The sequence below is a fragment of the Filicampus tigris genome, chromosome 2 (genome assembly GCF_054856515.1).
Source record: "Filicampus tigris isolate MCC_2025a chromosome 2, RoL_Ftig_1.0, whole genome shotgun sequence".
In the NCBI taxonomy this organism is placed as follows: Eukaryota; Metazoa; Chordata; class Actinopteri; order Syngnathiformes; family Syngnathidae; genus Filicampus; species Filicampus tigris.
In genome coordinates this window covers 3,447,501-3,469,497 of record NC_141218.1, presented here as the reverse complement: position 1 = coordinate 3,469,497, position 21,997 = coordinate 3,447,501, and the positions used below count along the sequence as shown (strand labels likewise).

The window sequence follows — 21,997 nt, the reverse complement described above, 5'->3', positions numbered from 1 at the left end:
CACGTTTGTAAAATAGTTCAAATTCCTCAACAAAAAAAAAAGGCTTGTATCTGTTTTATTTCACTCCTAGTTGAAGTTTAGTGTCCAAACAAAAAAACACAAAACAAAGAGAATTACACATCTACTGTATTTAAAAATGGGAATGTCTGCTTAGTGTAGTGCTAACAATGCAAAACCTCACCGACATGCTAACTGTTAGAATGTCAATGAAAGCTTGGCGACTAGCGTAGCCACGGAACAAATATTTGTATCCCAAGGCACCACTGTAAATGCTTAAAACCGAGACTAGGATGAAGCAATTTCTTCTCGCCGACGTTTGAGCTTCTCCAGCTTGTCCTGCAGCCGTTGGGCGGCGCCCACGCTGACTCCGAAGTCCCGCAAGAGGAGTGTGTTCCCCAGCAGTCCCCGCGTCTGCTTCAGCTCCAAGTTGTCCCTCCGCAGGCCGCCACAGGCCCGCTTGGTCCGGGCCAGCTCGTCCTTCCTAGAGGCCAGCGCGACCTCCAGCTGGGCCAGCTGCTCCCGCTTGGCCTGCACCTGTGTGTCACTCCAGTGCAGCTTCTCCTTAATGTTTGACAGCAACTGAGAGGACGAGATAAAGAAGAAAATACCTGTGAGTATTGTTATATAGTCTGTCTACATGTGCTCCTCACTGTTTGCGTTCAAATATCTGTTTCGTAAAGGGTTATAATAACACTAATGCTATTCATTAGCCGGTCTATGGCATTTTGCGTTGATTGTTAGCATTAAGCTAAGCGGACTTCCCGAAGGAAGGACTTTTCACCTCCAGTGTGCGCTTCATGTTGTTCCGGAGCTTGGAGGCCTCTTGACTCCTCCGCTCATCCACTTTCCTCTGCTGCGTCCTTTGGGCCAGCAGCTGCTTAAACTGCCGCTCCAGGAGGTCCCGCGTCTCCTCCTTCTCCTCCTCGCCGAGCTCCGCCTCCAGACGGACCACCCTGCTCTCCATCCCGGCGTGGATCAGACGAAGCTTCCTCAGCTCTTGGCGACGGAGCTGCTCAGATCCCAGCGCGGCGTCCACCTTGGCCCGGGCCGCTTCCGGACACAAATGTCCTCTTAGCAGCGAGACGGCCAGCTTCCTCTTCCAAGTCAACAGGGATCGCCATTCATCCTCCACCTGGGAGCAAACAACAACAACAAAAAAAGGTCACGTGCAGTCCCTAAGTAGTAAGTACAAATACTTTGTTAGTGTACTCAAGTGGATTTTTTTTCCAGATATCCCGTGCTTGAGAGTGTATTTTCTGATGACATGATTCTCTACATTTGAAAAGTTCATTTCTACTCCTTACCAGCATTCTGCCTATGACGGACGCCAATTTTATAGGCGATAGACGGGAAACTTGATAAATAGTCGGACTAAGCATAGTCGGAAATCCATTTTTTTTCCGTCTATGTAATCGTCCATGAAAATGATTTAGGTCATAGTTTAGCCAGACCGCGCCCAACCCTCTCCCCCTTCGCATGCCCAATGGTCCTCCAGACAACGCCCCCTTTGAGCGCCATTAGTGGGGGGTGGAGCAAGAGTCTGGTCGGGGGAGTAAGTAGTACTTTAAGTACTGTATTTTCCTCTCCACAGTAAAAGCTAAATGCTAGATGTAAAAAAAAAACTGTATATGAAACTTCAATCTTCATCGGAATGTATGTGGACTTGGACACGCCCACTTCAACCGCTGCAAATATTAGAACGATTGTTGCAACATTTTGGATTCATGGATGTTAAACCTTTTCCACTCCATAAGTGTTCACTACAGGACAACACTTAACGCCATAAAATTCAGATTACTTGGTGATCGTTATAATATTTTCAGAGGTTGAAGTGGGCATAAGCACAGGTGTCCGCATTAATCGGAGGGAAAATTGATCACAGTTTTCTTGATGTTAAGCTTTTTTTTTTTGACGAGGAAAATGCTTAACATCTGTAAAATACAAAATATTGGGGCATTGTTCTGATATTATCAGAGGTTTAAGTGGTCATATGTGATGTCCATATAAATTTTGTGAAGATTGATAACAGCTTTCTGACATTAAGCGCTCTTTTTTACGCTTATGTTAATATGGACTGTCCCTTTTTTCAACCTCCGCATATGACGATTCAATGGGAAAAAAAAAAAAAAGACCTGTGCTTCATTGCCCCGCCACTAGATGGCGGCAATAACAAATTCACATGCATTCCGTAGTAGTGACGGGACAAAAAGAGTTGGGGGCGCTAATGTACAATTAGTCTGTCGCCACAACCAGTCGCCAATAAAGCCCACAGAAGTGTGTTTTAGTTCGAGATTGTAGTTCCACAACAGTCACCTGTTATCAATTCTTCTTAAAATATACTTTTTACATAGATGGAATTCTCTAGCAAGCCATAATCTAGCTACCTGATTGAGCTCCTTTTGGTTGCTTAACCTCATCTCCTCTTCTTGCTGCTGAGCTGTCGCCATCTGGGTAGCCCTCTGCCTCCTCAGCTCCACCAGGCGCTCCAGACAGTCCTGGTACTCCTTCATGTCCGGGTCGGGGTCTTCTTCATCGGGGGTGGTCCCCCACAAGTAGAAGGCCACCTGTGCCTGGAGCTCGACGTTACGCCGACTTACTCGGTGGTTCTCCTCTTCCAGCTCCTGCAGGATCTGCATGGAGTCATTTTTGATGTCTTGAACATCTCCATCAAGTTCCTCACTTCTACTTGGGGGTTCTGTTTCGGGTTCAAGAGGGTCCATTCCCCCCTCTGTGTTTTCCTGCACCTCACTTTCTAACGAATCCTCTCGCCCAGTAGACATTTATTTTTAATGTAAAACTATCCATTAATATATAATCGAGCGGTCTCGCACAGCCCCCAGACAAATAGAGTTGTGTTCTGCTCAGTTGTCGTGGCAACAAGCCGGCTCGCTCTATGAAGCTGTAATGACAAATGACCGCCACGGGTGGGCGGTGTTTCACAAAAAACAGTATTTTGACACGGTGATTCATCGATCGTTGAAATAAAGAGTCCAAAATCATATTAAAAAGCGTCTTGTTGTTGTTTTGGCGTATCCATTATGATAGTTTCATGTTTTTAAAGTTAAATTTTCTTGGGTTGGGGTTAGGGTTTTGACTTAATACTAATTGAGTTAGTGCTAAGGGGGTTAGGGTTAGCTAGCGTTAGGGGGTTATAGTCAATCATTTTTGCAATGTTTTCAATTTGACAAGACGGCTCAAAAATGCTTGACTACCAACCAAACAGTAATGATTACTTTATTTGTATTTATTTAGGAATGTACCTTCACTTAATTTTGCTGCGTTACACTTGAGATGGGATTTTGTCACATTATATAAATTTATTTTGAATCTTATGCGGGATCATTTTATCCTAAAATTTGAGCTAAGAACGTAAGAGATTTATCATCACTGCTATTGTATTTACGTTTTTTACATTTACTTTTGTCTTATTTCGGAAATATTTGATAGATTTTAAATTGTATGATATTAATATTCAAAGCAGGAAATATTGTATGATTGTCTGACTTATACTATTTCCTGTCGAAACCTAATTAAGGTCAGCAGATATTTAAATGTTTAAACTATTTGTGTGTGTTTGTGCTTGCATGCATGTGTGTGTGTGTGTGTGTGTGTGTGTATGTATATATATATACATATACAGTACACATACTGTATATATATATCATAGATAGATATGATTTTTATATATTTCTATTTTATATATGATTTTTCTCACGTTTTCTCCAAGACTAATTAAATGTCAAATCCAAAAAGAATGTAAAGAGGCATATGACCTTTTTAAACAAGCAAATGTCTACATGAAATCATCTTTATCACGAGCTTTTTTCTTAATTCTTAATTCACACTGTTTTATTCTTCACTGTAAATTGATAGGCCTTTGTCCAATTTTGTTGATGGTCTCATTTAACAAACTTTTTCAAAAAATATGTATTTATTTATTTTTACATTGCACATGTTTTCCATGTACAGATGCTGAGTTGACAATGGCAACCTCATATAGTTTGTCCGAAAAACACACGGTGGATTCGTCTAGACGTCCAGACTTCCAACCGCAGCTTTAAAGATGATCAGCGGTGCTAAAAGTGACACCGAATCTGAGATGTAGCTTTAAAAAGACACAGGGGCTCATGTTGGAGCTTAGGGAGCACCGTACGTGGTTTCGTATCTTCTTGAGCCACAATCATGCACACTGCTGAAATTAAAAAAAACGTTGTTGTTTCAGGGAGAAGGCTTATGCTACAGCAACATTAACACAATAATGGCTCTGCAATAATATTTGTGCCAAAATATTGTACTCAATATTTTCAAATGTGGAAAAAAAAGTAACGCACGTAATTTAACCATTTAAATCCCCCAATTTTTTTTTCAGAAGAGAGCAAAGGAAGAAAAATAATTTAGTGTCATGAGACGGCCTCACGTCCAACGTGTGTGTGTGTGGGTGTGTGTGTGCTACCTGCAGCGTAAAATCTTTCTGCCACATGACACAGACACTGACCATGAGACCACCCACAAGTCAGACCACCATCAGTGAGACAACCGCATGATCATTTGATGAGGACACGCATCCTACACTATCATACTAACAAATAGGGAAACGTATCCTGATGTCCAAACAAAAATTACGCAAATGAGCTCGAATGACATTTTTCAATTCAAGATGTCATCATACTTGAATTCCACCGCGAGAATATGACTTGATTTGATTATTGGGCATATGTGAAATGTGTTTGTGTTCAAATCAAACTTTGCACATGTTGGGAAAAGGGTCAAAGGTCACCTCCTGGGGCCTGAAATCGCATTGGTTTCGGTTCAAATCAAACTAGACAGAGTTCATCGTGACGTGCACACACACACACACACAAACGCACGCACACGCACGCACACCATGCCATTCTATTGGTCCACCACCTGGACGTGCCGGGTTAGTGTTACCCGCTTCCCCTCCCCCCGAGCCTTTTGCCTTTTGATGACTGCCTCCAGTTCTCCCAATTCAAACAACTTCAAGTAAAAAAAAAAAAAAAAAAAAAAAAAACTTTATCACTTTGGTGCCTTTGCTGTTATAAATCACACAAGTCCACTTGAACGTGAAGCCAGCAGACAAGAGGCAACAAAAGCAGGCCGCCGGCGAGTGGAAGTTAACAAACCGCCTCCTCCTCCTTTTATGGAAATGGAAAAAAAATGCCATCAGTGTGATAAAGCATACAGTCAATTATAAACAGTAAATGTCAACAAAACGGGGTAAAAAAAAAAAAAAAAAAGTGCAATACTTAGAAGAGGATAAAATGAGGGTGAAGAAACGCGGGGAACGCAGGCCGAATGTTGCGACGAGACTTTGGCTGTTCTCCATCGGTCCTAATCCGAACGGGATTGTGTTGCCGTGGCGGCGGCGGCGTCCGCACGGAAGGCATGCGGGCCGCGGATGGCGGGGATTGACCCTCGGCCTCTCAGGTTAACAGAAGCCGGGTGCGTTTGGCAACTCCAAAAAAGACCCCCAAAAAAATCTGCTTCCACCTTGAAGCAATACATTTAAAAGTGAAACATTTTCGAAACAGCTTCCACCCACATGCTATCAGACTCCTGAACAAATGACAATCACGAAATCGCAATCTGTCAAGCACACTGTGCAATATTTCTCTTTCGTAATCCTGCTCGCTTGAACGTTTACACTGTGCAATACTTTTGCAACCTACAATACTTGAATAGTCAAATTACTGCATGTTCACATCATTACGTTCAGTAATATTTATTCATTTTTTATAAACTAGACCATCGCTACTATACCGAATTCCAATACGCTGTCATTTTTGTTTCTTTAAATTGTTTTGAAATTTTGAAATTGTTCTAATGCACATCCCCTTTTTTTCCTTCAATCCTCATTTCATTATTTGAAATTGCTCTTTATGTTTTTTCTTTTTATAAGTGAAGGGAAATTTGCAAAATTTCAGTACTCAGTGCTCCCTTTGAGTTTTGACTGTGCATAATGTGCATCTTGAATCTTTATCCCAAAGAAATGTTACAGTGTTAGAAATGTAAATGTTAAGTGACGAGACTGTCTGAAATTTAAAGCAATTCACGATGACTTACAGCTCAGTTTTGCTTGAATTGAATACATATATAGTATTTATATGATTTATAAATAAACAAAAGTGTATTTATTAAAGGCACTTGCTTCACTTTTTTGTGCTAACATGAATTATCCTTCAAACATTTGCAGTTGGTTCAAAATGCTTGCTTCTCGCCTCTAAACTGGAACATATAAGAGGGAGCATATCGTCGCTGTCCTGTGAAAAAAAACACTTATCTCCAATTTTTGAAACTTGTTTTCATTTCCCCCCCTTTAATGCGATGTCTGTAACGCGGAAACGTGGTTCATGTAAAAATAAGAAAATGAAAAAAAAAAAAATGGAGATAAGATATAAAATATCTCTCTAACAGCAGATAAATATTGATTGTGAATTTTCCCCCGTTGACCTACGTGAGCGCGCACGGCGGCCCCTTCCCCGAACGTCCTTCTCCCCCGAACGGTAGTTGTTTGTGCGTGAGGAGACGTGTGAACAACATGGCCGCGCACGGTCCGCGCCAGCCGGGCTTAAGTTGTCTGTTAGTGTCTGTGTAAGTGTGTGCCTTCGGGGACTTTGGGGGGATCAAACGTTCATGTCGTCAGGCGCTGCCAATAGGAGACGACCGCTGACAGGTGCTTCCTGCGGGCCCAGCGTGGCAGGTGCTCGCGCACGCGCGCACGCACGCGCACGCACACACTCTCTGAAGGGCAGATAGTTTGCCTCTCAGACATGCTTGTGCACACACTGACCCATATGCACGTTGTTGCTTCCTGCCAATGACCAGGCAGCCAATCAGCAGCCGCCGCTTCCAAAAACATGGCCGCTGAGCTCTCCCATCTGTCTTTACGTGTAACACACACACACATGCACACGAACACTCTGCCACGATGTTTTAGCTCCCACATGAAAGCAGTCGCCAGGTCGGCGGCAGGTTGGACGTCCAAATATGGCCGTGATTGAAGTTGGTTTAGAAATGAAAATGGATCACATCATAACAAAAGGAAGACAACGAGGCGCTCTAAAGCAGTCATGCCAATCTGGAGCTCTGCTCCATACACTGGCTGTCATGTCAGAGTTACAAGAAATGAAATCAAATAAAAGTGACACCCCTCTTCCGCCCTCTCTCCCTGACATGCATGCACTCATGGCTATCAATGAGGCGCTCTAAAGAGACGGCGCACTTGGGAAGCCCAGTAAACACACTGGCTGTCAAGTTGGACTACAAAAAAAAAAAAAAAAAAAAAAAACGCCGCCATCCACGCACTTCTACCTTTCTCTGTGTGAAGTGCATGCACTCAGAGCCAACAACGAGGCACTCTAAAGAGAATGAAGATGCATGTTAGCGTTGTAGGCATTTTTATATCGCTTCAGGAAGTTGTGGAAAATCTGTTTAAAACTACATCTCCAAAATTAGGAAGTCCACATTTTTTAGTCTTTGCTCACGTTTTCAGGAAATCCCTTCAAACATGTTTGATGTAGTTTGACCCGAGTCTTTGAATTCACTTGACAGGGTCTTTAAATAGAGTCGAGAACAAGTGAATGATTCCAAATCCAACCATGATCACTCTCCTCCTTTTTAAAAAAAATTTACAATAACTATGATAACAATAAATACAAAGCAAAGAGTTCAAATACAATAACTTTATGACAAGACCATGAAGGCACTTAGTGGGGGTAAAGCAAAGAGCGTTAAAAAAAAAAAAAAAGCAAAAGAAGGCTTCACGCTTCTTGTTCGTGGGTGACCCTGTGTTGCGGCGACACGGTCGAGGCCTCGCCCGCCGAGCTTCCCCCGTCCGTGCCGGCCAGCAGGTGAGGGGGGATGTATCCCGTCTGCGGCTCCGAGGCCTTCCCGTGCGGGAGGGGAGGTCGGTCGGCGCAGCGGCCCCTCTTGTCCTGCCCGCGAAAGCCCCTCAGCTTGGGGCTCCAGTGTTCCCGCCACTGGAGGGCCAACGTGGAGCGGTCGGCCACCAGCCTCCTCTCGTCGGGCGCCCGGCCGCCCCTCTCGCCCTCGTCGGCGCCGATCAGCAGAAAGGTCCGGCCCGCGTGCAGGGCGGGGCAGCCGCAGGCCAGGTCCCGATCGGGGACCCAAAGGGACTGGGGGCCCCTGCGGATGCGCGAGGGGGATCCCGTGCGGAAGACGACTTGGACTGAGATGGAAAACTGCCACCAGGGACCCGAGCGCTCCATCCCTCTCACCTGCACCTTCAGCACTAACACACGCAAACAAGGTCGGTCACGTTCTCATAAAGTCAAAGCAATCGAGGGGTCAAGTGAAGCAACCAACCGTAGTCCTTGAGGCAGTACGTGTCCAAGTTCATCCTGACTTTCACCTGCGAAGGTTTGCAGTGGGACAAACACTCCTCATCTGTGGGGTACAGTTGGTAGCGTTTCTATTGCTGCTTCCACTAGGTGCGGATGTCACATCTTTTGTCCAATCAGAGTTTAGCGTCTACGCGTTGCCATGCCAGTCTAATCTGCCTCGGCCCTTCACAACAGAGATGGGAAATCCGGGTCCAGGTAAGTCAAAGCCCTGCCAGAGTTTGGCTTTCCGACAGGTAAACGAGCTCAGTTGATTAGAAGCACCTGTGGCTCAAGACAAAGTGTGGCAGGGTTTTGACTTTTTGGACCTCTGCTTCAGACTTGCTGATCGTCGTATCTTCAACTATATTCGCAATAGGAATGTTTCTTGAAGAATTTAAATTCACCTCTCACAGTCATTTCCTCTGATTGGTTGGTCAGAGCAAAACCGCTTGACTAGCTGAAAACACCTCTCTCTGTTGAGGAGCATGTAGCATATTTTTGTCAAGGTATTAGAAAATATGGATCGGAAACTGCTCCTGATATATGTGGCACAGTTTTGTGCCCTTTTTTTTGTTTTTTTTTTTTGTTGTAATTTTACGCTATTGATGCTTTCTATGATTGTGGTAGGATTAGGAGATGGATCTAGAAGCCAATGAAAGCCCAGCTATCAAATCCGAAAGCATCACTGGTGAGGGACAACATGAACGCAACACACACGCCGCCTCATTACTGAAAATGTGGCCGCTTCCATTTGTCATCACAGTATCCCGTGACCAACAGATGACCTTGCCGAGCAGTGGACGAACATTCCAGAAGAGACTTGAGCCACTTGAGGTCAGCTCATGTGATCCAATTTGATTCATATGAATTTACGCCTAATTGCAGTTGTTTGAAGGTTTATACAGTCATTAGTGTAGCTACCAGAAAGTACAGTATATGTAAAGTGGAATTGGTGCGTAATATCAGCGTGCTTTCACGAGTACCGAATACCATGATTGGTATCAGCGAGTACTCAAATGAAAGTACTCGTACTCGATCTGACAAACGTGTTATCGGTGCGTTCCTAGCTGTAAGAGCTATGCTAGTTTCCTTGAGCCTGTGTTAGCATTAAGCTAATTTGGTGGCATTCTTTTGTGGCTCAGTTTTTTGTTTTTTTTTGTTGAGAATTGTGCAAGTGAGAAGGCGAGAACAGGCACAGTGGCACACAGGAATATCGTAAAAAGTGTGTTTTAATAAGACTTATTGAAAACGGCCAATCAATTCCTACTCACCGATGCTGTATTGAGACTGAAAAACCGGAGTTGGAGCAACCTCTTGAATCCCTGCAATCACAAACAGTGTCAGACACTTGATCAGTTTGTGTGTGTGTGCGTGTGTGGTCTTTTTTTTACGATCAACAAATCTCATGCAAATGTTGACTTATTCAGTAAGGCCAGAGCGTGAAGAAGTTGCATGCCGTTCATTCATACATTAACCAGGCCTCTTGTAAAATTGTAAACATTTGTCACCACACCAGGTTTGGTCCTTTCTGTCACAGCTTGGCCTGTCAAATGGAACAGCCCCTTTACCAAATTGGTAACCGTCTCATGGATGGTGTTTCGCATTATCCTAGCATCTAGCTAGCACATTAAGCTAGCAAACTTTTGTTACGATATGGTTTGGATAAACATTAATGGTGTTTAAAATGTTTAACCCCCTTTGTTGTGTGTCAGTTGTTTGTCATAACAAGTGAGGTCGTTTAAGTTACTACCAGTTAAATGCCCGGCAGGAGGCTAATGGATGCTATACTTAGCCCGGTTTGGCAGTAAAAACAAACAAGGTTTTCTTTCACGCAGCGCTTTCACTGTCAAGAGTTATGAGTCTGGGCCTGTTTTGAGCCCTGCGACAGGTGATACCAGGTTCTGGTCAGCGGGCAGAGTTTGGATCGACTTACGGACACACGGCTGCAGAGGCGACGTGCCCTGTTTGTATCCGGGGGCGCAGCGGTTGCACCTGAGGCCGGTCACTCCTTGCCGGCACAGACACTGCCCCGACGTGTGGTTACACCAGCGGCCCACCGCTCCCAGACGATGGCACTGACAAGCTGGGGGAGGGAATAACCAGGATAAATCATCGTTCAGATGTCAAGAATTTTTTTCACTGCAGACCACGCCGTAGTTGTGGTTACCCTTCAGCGGTCTGCTTATAGCGGGGAAACCACATCAGTGTAACATTGAAAGGAAGAAATGACGTTCAGATGCTAGTGACAGGCAGAACATTTCAAACCACAGTATCACTGCTTCTATCAATTTTATTTCAATGTGCAGGGAGCCATTTCGGTGACACTACATGAGTCAAGAACGTCAATCAGTGACAGCCACTTAGGACGTGTAGCCAGTCAAAGGTCATGGGTCACAGCACATGCCAAGCGGCGGCAAGGGTTACAGGTAGCAGGTGGAAGCCGTGTCCCGAATCGCTGTGCACTCTCACAAGTGTAGCCAGCCCATAAAACACACTCGTTTACATTTCATCCCGTAAAAATCCAACACACACACACACACGCATGCGTTTTGTAGAGACTAACGTTGGCAGGCTTTGCGGTGGTGCAGCGGCTTGCTTTGGTCCCGGGTGTAGCCGTTGTGGCAGTACTGGCAGTGGCGTCCGGCGGTGTGGTGGCGACACTTGAGGCACACGCCCCCACTGCGCCGTCCAGACTGCTGGAACACCTCCATGCTGAAGCGGCACTTGTTGGAGTGGCCGTTACACTCGCACGCTGGAGGAAGGGAAATGCATTGAATTGCTTTGATTTTTCAGTCGCAGACTTAGACGTTGACGTTAATACGATATTTTAGAAAGACACAACAGTATGGCAATACATTCTTACACTGCTATATTGCAGTTCATGTACCGTGGCCTTTCTACACTGTTGTATCTGTGACTTTGTGTGATGCTTTAAAAGGCCGGGCCTGGCATTTTGACTGACGTGGGAGTCAGAGAATAAGAGTGTCGAGTTGGCTGTTGTTGACTCAGGATAGCGGCTGGCTGTTAAGTGGCTAACTGTTAGCAAGCCTCTGTGCATCAGTAGGGACGTGCAACTCGTGTTGATTGTGCTTCTTACGTGATTATTTTCTTACCGTTTGTTCAGTGAAGCAATTGAAAGTGCCCCGGTGTCTCTGTCTATCCTTGACTGCCTGTGGAGGGATTACAATTGGTTCTAGCCAGCGGTGATAGGCTATATTAAATAAGCTAACAATGTTAACCGTAGACGTGAAGTGAAGTTGAAACGATCCCAAACTTTGTCTTTTACACTCTCTTTCCCCTCTTCTTGCCCTTATTGCTATGTGATTCTGCTGCAAGATTAGTCCATGAGAACAACTGATTACTGCCAAATCCCGCGATATAGAAAAAAATCCATGATACAGTCAGACTAGAGTGCAAAACGTGAACTGCGATATAGCATGGGACGACTATCGAATAGAATATCGACCATTCAGCCAGTCTTGTGTGACTTTCCTTCGCTTGTGCTCTGATGGGCTGCTAGTAACATCACAAATAGAACACTATAAGTTTGGTTTTAAACCCTACGATGGCCCCCAGGTGTTCTGCATCTTGGAAGGCTTTCTGGCTAAGGAACTAAAAGGACATCCTGACCATTCAGGAGAAGATAATACTCCTGGATATGCTCCGGGAAGGACATTATGTGGAAATTGGAAGTATTGAAAGTGCTTTATTTCGGGTACCCTGTCAACATAATAAGAGTGGGTCTTGAAACGAGAGTTCACCGTATTGCACTAACTGCGAGGTATGACTCACCCACACAAGGGTTTGGGTGCGTGGGTGTGGCCCGATGCCAGGGTCTGTCAAAGTAGAAATCCTCGCACACGTCGCAGTCAGGGCCGGCCGTGTGATGCTCGCACATGCACACGGCCCGCCCCGCGTCGTCACGGCGACACTTGGAAGCATGTCCATTGCATTTGCACCGACCCCCTACCTGCAGGTCCGAGAGGGCCAGAGGGGGAAGGGCGGCTGCGGTAGGGGAGGCTTGTGGTGGTGCCTGTAGGTTTCTGGAGGTTTGCCGGGTGTTGGGATGGTTGTTGCTTCGCTTTCTCAGTTCTCGTCCCTTGGACCCTCTGTGGCGTCCCTCCACGGTCCAGTTGCAGTCACCGTTCGGACAAAGGAGCCACTCCTCGCCGTCATTCTTACGACCAAGCTTTCGAGCTCTCACACCCTTTTTTGACAAAATTTCCGAGTTGTAAACGTCCTCGCTTTCCTTGCTGGTCATATTGTTTCCATCCTTGTGATGACCTCTCCCTCGAAGCTTGTCTGCTTTCTTCGGCGTGCTCATTCCCGAGTTTTTTGTGGCCTTGTTTGAACTGGACGGCATGTTTTCCGTGTTCATGTGGCTAATCGGATCTGCACCATAGCCCGAACTCAACCTCACAAGGTCAATAACTCGCCCCCCCTCTGTCAAGCCGTCCTTCTTCTTGCCTGAGCTCAGTTTTGTGTTTGCGGATGTTTGGTGGAAGACAACGCGGATGTCTGTAGCTGTCACCCAGTCTTGTAAAGTGGGACTGTAGTCAAAATCTGGAGATGACGGGCGTCCGTCAAGGGCCGAGAACGCCAGCACCATACCGCCCCGCTGCCTCTGCAAGGGCCGAGGATCGGAGCACAGCGGTTCTGTTTCCTGATGTCTGGTCTGGGCCACCGTCTGGGAAGGGAGCCCGAAATCCCCAAAGCAGTCGCTGGAATAATGTTGCATCGGCCTCCAAGTGTGTCTGTAGTCCATGGACTTAAAGATGGATATTGAGATAGGGTCCGATGGCTCCCCATGATAGCAGAACTGCAGACTTATGTAGGTGATTTCAAAGCGCCGACCCAGCGGCACAGTGAGGACCCAGTCTCCACTGTCCTGACCCCTCTGAGCCTGCCAGCAGGTGAGGTTGTGAGGATTGTGAAGATCCGTCAAGGTGGTGATATTGCCGTCCAAACTGAAGCCTTGGATGGAGCGGCTGGCGTTGACCGAGACCCCGTAGGCGGCGTTGATGAACTCGGACAGGCAGTGGCGAGGACGGCCATCCGGGTGGTAGCAGGGATCGTGAGGCGAAGTCCAACTCAGCGGGACGTGGGACAGCGAGGAGAATAGTAGAGGCCGAGGAAGTAAATAAAGGAGAAGGAAAGCGAGGAAGGGAGAGGTCGAAGGGGGAAGGGAAAAGGCCCGGAACATCATGTCATCCAGCCTGTGTAGGACAATAAAAGGACAACATTAGAAAACATTGCTTGAGAGGCCAGTTTGCTGAAGGTTGTCTTTTTTAGTCTTAGCTAAAGTAAACAGTCTATTCTCCGTCTGGTAGCGTTGGGGCTATTTCGTTAAAAAAAAATCACATCTCAAATTCCTCCATCATCTGTTTGGTCAGAGAAAAACTGTTTGACTGGCAGGAGTTCAATGCCGTCTATTCGTCTTGTATTGATGGTTTTTAGAATGGCAACACGATAGAGAGGCGGGTAAGTCCCCATTCAGCAATCGCCAGCCTTCCACTGATGCTGGCTTCACTGAAAATGCATGATAGCATCAGTGCAACTCCGCCCCCACCCAGAAGCCCGAATGACATCTCCAAACTGCTCCGGCGTGTGTGCTCGTGAAGGGTGCGATTGTCTGAAATGACCAAAAAATATGTTCGACAGCTGGAGGCAAACCCCAAGCTGGAGCATATCCATCCTGTTTACGGCTCTTCCTTTTTCGAACCGCCGCCGTTTGCAGGCATGAGGTGTGCGCGCCCAAGATCTTTTGGACCCACAACATAAGCGGCGGTCACGCTCGCGTTGTGGGAAAATGATTTATAGATGGAAATCTTGCTTGAGCCCCAAACATGAATTGTTTTTGTCCCTTGTGTGAACAAATCTCTTCCTGCCTCTTCCATCTGGTCATGAGTGTAATTCATCCAACTGTCAGGATTTCATCCACTCGAGAGTCACTTTTGGAATGTAGTCAAAACTAACAAGAAACCCCAAAACGGACTTCCCGTTCAGATTATCTTCCATTCTTAGTTTCTTTCCTCCGTCACCTTGCTTCTCCTCGAGGTTGATTTTCCAAGCCCCCCTGCCTTGCTCATGTGTCACCTGGCCCCTTCGCTCTATGCAAGATTAATGGCGCCCTAACAAGCGTTTTGACACTGACAGCAAAGTCAGCGTGGGCTGCGCAAACCCAACCCGCGGGAGAGGACGGGGCTGAGAGCCTGTCCCACCTCGTCATCCCGCTCAATTAGCAAGCAAAATATGAGGCTTCCTGAGGGACAGTCTGGCTCAGGAAGTGGGCCTGCGTTGGATCGGGGCGAGGGCGTGCACCTGTCTAGGTCGTATGAGCATGAAAAAACACAGGACCATTAGCGGGAAGATAATAAAACTTCCGTGTAACTCCTGCGCAAAGAACACAATTGTGTGTATGACTTTGTGGTATTGACAGTTAGCTTATACAAGCAAATCGTGGCGCGATGACATCAACATCTCCAAGTGCAGGCGGTGATCTTCTGATCCAACTATGTGAGGCTGCCAAGAATACGTGCTGACAACCTGGGGGCATGTTTACAGCCTGGACGCCACCATCCTGGCTCTATAAAAATACAAATTCTTTTGTAACACTCCGTGTGGATTCAGGTAGCACTTGTCTGAAGGTTTATAATTACTCTGAAATGTATGCTCATTTTGTTAGCACAGCTACACCACGTTGCATTATAGCACTAGCATTAAGCTAGTGGACATTTGTTAACACTGTGTGGTCAAACATTTTGGTGGTTAGTTATACCTGAAATGCTCCATGTGGCTTAAAGTACCACTTGTTTGAAGGGTTAATATTTACTGTCCGCTATATGCTAATTCACATTAGTACATCTACGCTTTTTTACATGATGTGTTAGCATTAAGCTAGTGGCCATTGGTTAGTATACAGTAGCGTGATGTCAAACATGATTTGAATTCTCTGTACTTGGATGTGATATTGCTTCGTGTGGCTTAAAGTAGTATTTGCTTCTAGGTTTGTGATTAACATTTCATCAATGCTCATTTCTGTTACCCAATCTATATCATTTTACACGATTTGTTAGCATTACGCTAGCAGACTTTTGTTCATATTTGGTTTTGTTGAACATTGTATGCAGGTGCTTAAATATTTCATTGTCTCTTGTTAAATGTGATGCTGTGTGAGGGTTAATGGAGCAGATGAAGGTTTATATTTACAGTAATGTCAATGCGCATTTCGATTAGCCCCTCAAATTTCTTAGATTAAAAAGCTTAGTGCTTTTGCTAAGCTAGCAACAACAACAACAAAAAAGCCGCAAGGGAAAATATGGTTTTGTTGGACATTTTGATGTTTTAATAGACAAGTTAAATTCTCTTGTGTCAGCTTTACAGCAAACTTAAACTGGGAGTGACAAATAGTTTGAAGCAAGTACACTTTGCCTCTCATTTTGAGAAGTGTGGGAGCGAGTTTGAGGAACAAGCAGTTTGTAATACTTTGAAAAGTGTGTTTTTGTTTCAAAATAAATTGTAGTATGTTTGAATGAGTTCAAATGTGTTTAAAGTGTGTGGGGGGGTAAGAATAGTATTTTGAAAAGCTAGTTTAGCTGAACGCCTCATGATTATTCATGGTTCACATGCTTGTTTGTGGACGCACTAAGTGACACTTTTTTGTGGTTGTTTTGCTTTTGTCTGGCTACCTGTTAAATTGCTCGCCACCCCAACGAGTCCGGGTTTGTTCTGGTGAGCAGATGAGTCCCACACATTTAAAATTCCTCGTCATGGGCCTTCAGCGGCTCGGGCGGAGGCGAAGTCAAAGTGATTGACAGTTGGTCTAAAAGTACGGAGTGTAAGAATTGATTTTCGAAAGAAGCGTGCTCGAAGGCGACGCTGCACCACACCTGTTAGTGCATGTAACCTTTCTGACACCTTTGTTAATTTGCAAATGTCCTCAGAAATACAACACTGCAGCCTGTTTTCCCAAACCACATTCCTGGCCTCCGTTTGCGTGTGTGTGTGGGTGTGTGTGGGGGTGTGTGTGTGCTCTGTGTTATTCCACACGAAGCAGATTCCAGCAGCTCCATTTTTGGTGTAATAATCTAATTTTAGTGGTGGAAGTGGCACAAAGTGGATTAGCATCCAGCAGCATGTATCTTTAGCCTATTGTCCTTTGGGTTTGGAGTTCATCAAAGGAAAAAAAAAATCTGACAATGCTATTTCTGTGTGTGTGTGTATGTATATATATATATATATATATATATATATATATATATATATATATATATATATATATATATATATATATATATGATATAAAAATAAAATGTGGTACTACTTTTTACTTTTATTATACTCGTGTCATTTAAAGTAAGTGTACTATAACCTATAGGACAATTTTTGGCTACTCTACCCACCTCTGTCCCTTGGCACTAACGCCCACAAAAGATGAAAGCAAAGCACTACTTTTGTCCAAGCAAAGCTCCTCAATTGACTTCAACATGGTTCCACTGGTTAACCATCTGCCACCCGAGGTGTCTGCAGTCCGCACGCTTCATTTTTGAAGAATACCCCATGTCACCCACTTGATATGTAAAAGCAAGCTTCCTGTCAATCCCACCCTCTCGCCCCCCACTTTTTTTTTTTTTTACAGGCGTACATACAAGTTGGCAGAGGTCTTCCCATGGAGGCTTCACATGTTGATCTTGAAAAACAGATGGCAATGAAATCACTGTGATCCCAAAGATGAGGCATGCTGTTGAACTTGTACGTGTGTGTGCGTGTGTACGTGATGAGGGTATCAATTAAATCCACATGCTGCCCACAGGATTACTCATGAGGCAGTAAGACACCCACACATGCATTTTATGTCAGATCCAAAAAAACAAACAAAACAGTCAAAGGCCCCCCCCAATTGGATGGATCCTTCTTTGGCCCTCTCCAAAAGCTTCGTGCAATTATGACTGTGGTGTTTTTTTTTTTTTTTTTATCTTTGCACTAAACTGGCAACAGATAATAAAACAAGTTCTTCGGATGAGGTAATAACAGCAGCGTTATTTATTTGCTCATTAGATCATATAATGACTTGTTCAGTTGCGTGAATTCCTCATGACAGCGCAGAGAAAATGATGAAGCGTAACATCGTGCAAAGTTTTGAACATGAAAGTGAATCATCTGCAAGGCTTCTATTTATTTTTTTATAGTTGGGGGTTTGATCGATTTTGGAAAGAGCAACAGACACTGCTTAATGGCATCAATTATGTGCTGCTAATTGCGCACATTTGCCACAATCGGTTCCGGGAAGCATAATATTTACAGAGCTGCACCATTACGGAATACCACATATTGACTGCTTGTGATTAGTAATCTCATAAATTGTAAGAAAAAGAAACCCGCTTACTTATTAATTAATTTTTAACTAGCGTGTTTACACAATTCAGCACAACGTGTTGACCCGTCTTTTCGCCTTCAGGCCTATAACTAAAATACGAAATAAACAATAATTGATTATTAAGACACTTTTGTGGCTGTAACGGATAAATAAAATGACAATTATTGTCAGGTAAGGAATCCACGTAATGAATGAATTGTCATTTTCCCCGATTTAGTAGCAAAAAGGCAGGAGTTGTTTTGCTAAATAAAAAGAAAGTTAACAAAAAAAAAAAAAAAAAAAACACGCACACGGACACACACAGATTGGAAGGCAGCGGGTGGGTGCGCGCTCACCATGTGCGTCCTCGGAGATGGTCCTCGTCCCTGCACCAAAGTGTGCTCACATGCATCCAACCTCGTCTGTCTGTTGGCCTGCCGAAAAGCAGAAGAAGGAGCAAGAGGAGGAGGAGGAGGAGGAGGAGCAGGAGGAAGAAGACGAGTGAGGTGCCCACCAAAAGTTTAAAAAAAAAGGAAAAAAAAGAGGGGACCTGTTGCAAGGAGAACCACTGCAGCCTAACAACTGTGATATGAAAAGGCAAATCGGCACCAAAAGCAGTTTCATTTCGAACGTCGCTCTTTGTCTTAAATTCACATTCTGAAACATTTTATATGTTGCATAGTTTTTCCACATTATGTGACACGGAGTTTAAGAAAGTCAACTTGTATTTTGGGGGGATAAAACAGTCATTTAAGTTGGAACAATTTAAAAAATAAAATTAGCGACATTTATGGCGACAAAGTTAGCACAGCAAGCAGATTGGTGGTGGCGGTGGGTTAAAACAATGGACAACAGTTCTGTAAACCTTTCTAATTTGTTGTTTAATGCTGGAAAGTCAATTTACGGCAGAACTGAATTGCCTAACTTACAATTTTATAGAAGTTTGCTGCATTGAAAGTTTGAGTTTACCCAACTTTTTTTTATTGCAATGCACTAATTAATGATATAATAATGAAAATATAAATACATAACAGAATGACCTTTCTAGCTATTTTTGTACATGTGCGTAAATATCCTATAAATGTTTGTATTCACTTTGCACCTCCCTTTTTTAAGGTTCTGCAGGAATGTCATTAAAAATGGTGGAAAAAAATAGCAAATGCAAGCAAATGTTTTGGTTTCTGATTTTGCTCTCGCTCTTATCTTGTTATGCTCACTTTTTGCTCCTATTAGTCCTCAGCGGAATTGGAAGCTAATTGGCGGCGTGCACGAGAAGATGGTTGTCAGATGTGAAGCAAAGCTGATACAGATGGAAATGGAAGATGGAGGTCGGGAGGGAACACTTGATTGGAGCGAAGTACCCCCCCCCCCCATCCCCCCTCCCACCCCGAGAAAGCCATAAAACTGATTGATGGCTCCCCGGGAGGAATGTTTCCCCAGGTGTGCTTCTTCCTCTTGTTCTTGAAGCATGTGCGTGTCTGCCAGTTGCCGTGCACTTAACGAATGCTATGCTTGGATGCGAGACAAGTGCAATAAGAACGAAACACAAACAATCACAATGCGCGAGGGTTCCACTCAATCGACAATACAAGTTGGAGCTTTGTTCAGATGGGAAGGTGCTCCCTGACAGGTGCCTCGGGTTGCCAGACTTTGCAGCCCGCAGCCAAAAGCGAGACCAGAACGAATTGAAGCGGAGGCTCCTCGTACGTCATCGTCAAACTATTTATCGTGTGATTTGCTTTGTTGGCTTTATTGCTCCGGGAGGGGGAGAACGCAGTATAGAAATATCTTCTTGTTTGAGAGATGAGAGGTCGTGTGTTTGGTTAAATAAATAAATAAATAGATAAATAAATAAATAAATAAAAATTGCGGTCAAGTGTACTTTTTTTCTCAAAATGGAAATAAATGCATATGAACTAAGGTTTATTTTTTGCATTTTATTGGGGTTTATATTTATGAGTTACTTTAAGTCACCAGGAGCTCACTGCCCGGCGCTGTGCTTAATTTTTTTTCCGGAGCTGCCAGGTATGGGCGGAGCTTCCGGCACACACCTGAGCTGCATAGCAACCTTCAGCCAGGCGTCGCTCGGTGTAAGTACTTTCTGTTGTTCTTTTTCCCAGCTAAGTTTGCTGTACTTGTGTCGTTTAGCTTTCGTTTTCTAGTGTTTATTCGTCATCTCAGCCTCTGTTCACTTGTGCAGATTCGATCCGTTTAACTTTTTCTGAGCACTTCGTTGTGCTCTTTCAGCTATTACTTTCCTTCGTTCATAGTCTTCCTCTTTTTTAAAGTTGCTCTTTCGCCGTTTTCCTTGGCGAGTCTGTTTTAATAGATTGTTTATGTTCAGTAATTAGTTCTGCTTTGGTTTGAATAAAAGCTGTAAATCGTTTCTGCTTGGTTGTGTTGCTTTGCATTTTGTTAATGCATACCATAACAGTAAGAATTATGACTATAATCAAGGAATCGCACCTTAAGATCGCACTGGAATTATTACATTTTATTTCTGTATCTTAAAAAAACTACAGATACACATTTCCATATTACTTATTTTATTTGAAAGTCAACACAGGCCCTCTGTTGACTTGTGGATCATGAACAGTACCCAAGTGGTGAACATTAAAGTCGAGGAAAGCGTCTTTGGTTCTGCGTTTGCTTGCGGCGCCCTCCTGTGGCTGTTTTTGTTACGACTAGTGGGACGCTCAAAAATTGGGGAAAGAAAAACTCCTAAATAAGCAGCTAGATTTATACAAAAATAAAATCCATGTTTTTTTCAAAAGAATTTATTTCAGCTGTAAAAACTATACATATTGCATTTATATTATATACATGGGCCAAAAAGGATTAAGACATGAAATAATTGAGGGAGCGCGTCATCCTCCCACCAGAAGGCGGACCCGGCACAAATGCATGTTGACATGCGTTTCAACATCAATCCACTGTTGTGCGGGTCAAAGTTCGTCAGCAAGTCTCGTCTTTGCTCCGTCCTCCTCTGCCCCTCCGCTGGTCCCCAGGTCTCCCTTCCACACCTCCTTGAGACATTCTACACGAGACAAAACACACATGAGCAGAAACCAAAGACAAGACCGAATCTTCGGTCCGATGCGTGTCTGACCTCTCTCGGCTGCTCCGAGGACGTGCTTCTCGCACAGGAAGTCCTCCAGCTTCTGGTCCTGATGGTAGTAGTACCACACCTCCACCACTTCCTCATACTGCTCCAACATCGTCTCGCACTGGAGGGAGATTGTGCACACAACAGCTCAATGGGAAGTCACAAAGTTGGTAGTACACAGGGTTTATTGTTTCTATTTCTGGTCAAAATCACTGTCGTAAGTGAACGTCCACCATGTGCGTGCCAACATTTGCCAAAAATGTCTGCTGTCATAACAATGCTAATTTAAGAGACATTAGACAGTAGATAACATTTTCTACCTTGTCAGCAATGCTAACATTAGCCACAAATATTCATCCCATCATTACGTTGTCCACCTTTTTAAGCAATGCTAACGTTAATATCCATCCCCTTACTAGCACCCTGTCAGCAATGCTAATAGCAATACATGTCCAGTCATGTCCACCCTGTCAGCAATGCTAAAATTAACCACAAATATCTAATCCATAATTGTCCACTTTATCAGTATTGCTAACACTAGCTAAATATGTCCGTCCGTCCATCCCGTTACTGTCCACAGTCCTAATATTAGCAAAAATGTCCACTCTGTCATGTCTACTCTTTCAGCAATGCTAACATTAGCCAAAAAAACGTCCACCCAGTCGGCAATGCTATGTAACATTAGCCAAATTTGTTCACCCTGCCATTAGCTATCCTGTCAGCAATGCTAATATTAGCTAAAAACATCTACCCTGACATCCTCCACCCTTTGGGCATGCTTGCATATTTTGCCGTTTGTGTGCGCATTGTCTGCGTGCAACTAATTAAAGAAAAAAAATTGGTATCTTGAACAATCTGCATTATTAGCGTCAAATGATCTACTTAATCCAATGAATATGAAGTTCAGTGGAAAATGTCAAGTTGTTTTGGTGACGTAGTGTAACACACTTTGTCACACATTACTTGGCCAGCCCTGTTCTATTCATTTGCTTTTCTAATACATTGTCAAAAGACATTGTGGGCACCTTGCGTTTATTTTTCTACCTGCTTCTTCATGTCCGTCACCTCTACGGAGGGCTCGTCCCACAGCTCGTACGGCAGGCCCAAATCCACTTTGACGCCTTTGTGGACCAGGTTCTTCAGCGTGGTCATGGTCTGGCTGGAGCCCTGCAG

At 44.3% G+C, this 21,997-nt stretch overlaps 3 protein-coding genes and 1 long non-coding RNA gene across 5 annotated transcripts in view; 1 reads left to right on the top strand and 3 right to left on the bottom strand.

Annotated features, from left to right (window-relative positions):
* Nucleotides 1-41: 41 nt before the first annotated feature.
* On the bottom strand, nucleotides 42-2,795 carry cfap184 (cilia and flagella associated protein 184). The gene is made up of 3 exons (XM_086056156.1): nucleotides 2,385-2,795; nucleotides 782-1,132; nucleotides 42-579 (listed from the first exon to the last, which is right to left on the bottom strand). Exons 1-3 carry the CDS (start codon nucleotides 2,778-2,780, stop codon nucleotides 286-288), a joined length of 1,041 nt encoding a protein of 346 aa, XP_085912282.1. The 5' UTR covers nucleotides 2,781-2,795; the 3' UTR covers nucleotides 42-285.
* A 4,754-nt stretch (nucleotides 2,796-7,549) lies between these two features.
* On the bottom strand, nucleotides 7,550-18,173 carry ntn5 (netrin 5). Its single transcript, XM_086018343.1, has 7 exons — nucleotides 18,075-18,173; nucleotides 12,156-13,579; nucleotides 10,927-11,115; nucleotides 10,297-10,446; nucleotides 9,635-9,685; nucleotides 8,347-8,427; nucleotides 7,550-8,272 (listed from the first exon to the last, which is right to left on the bottom strand). Exons 1-7 carry the CDS (start codon nucleotides 18,128-18,130, stop codon nucleotides 7,782-7,784), a joined length of 2,442 nt encoding a protein of 813 aa, XP_085874469.1. The 5' UTR covers nucleotides 18,131-18,173; the 3' UTR covers nucleotides 7,550-7,781.
* Nucleotides 8,676-19,529, top strand: LOC147150911 (uncharacterized). 2 transcript variants are annotated; one of them, XR_015083790.1, is made up of 4 exons: nucleotides 8,676-8,869; nucleotides 8,991-9,051; nucleotides 9,127-9,197; nucleotides 18,952-19,529. It is a non-coding gene; the product is annotated as an uncharacterized LOC147150911 (long non-coding RNA). The 2 variants fall into 2 exon arrangements; XR_015083791.1 differs by lacking the exon at nucleotides 18,952-19,529 and adding an exon at nucleotides 17,002-17,304.
* A 961-nt stretch (nucleotides 19,530-20,490) lies between these two features.
* cnpy4 (canopy FGF signaling regulator 4) overlaps nucleotides 20,491-21,997 on the bottom strand; it is a 2,364-nt gene continuing 857 nt past the window's right edge. Inside the window, exons 4-6 of the mRNA XM_086023199.1 lie at nucleotides 21,869-21,991; nucleotides 20,828-20,945; nucleotides 20,491-20,755 (exon numbers count right to left, since the gene is read on the bottom strand). Coding sequence (XP_085879325.1) covers nucleotides 20,664-20,755; nucleotides 20,828-20,945; nucleotides 21,869-21,991 — 333 coding nt within the window. The 3' untranslated portion in view covers nucleotides 20,491-20,663. The remainder of the gene's footprint in view (nucleotides 20,756-20,827; nucleotides 20,946-21,868; nucleotides 21,992-21,997) is intronic.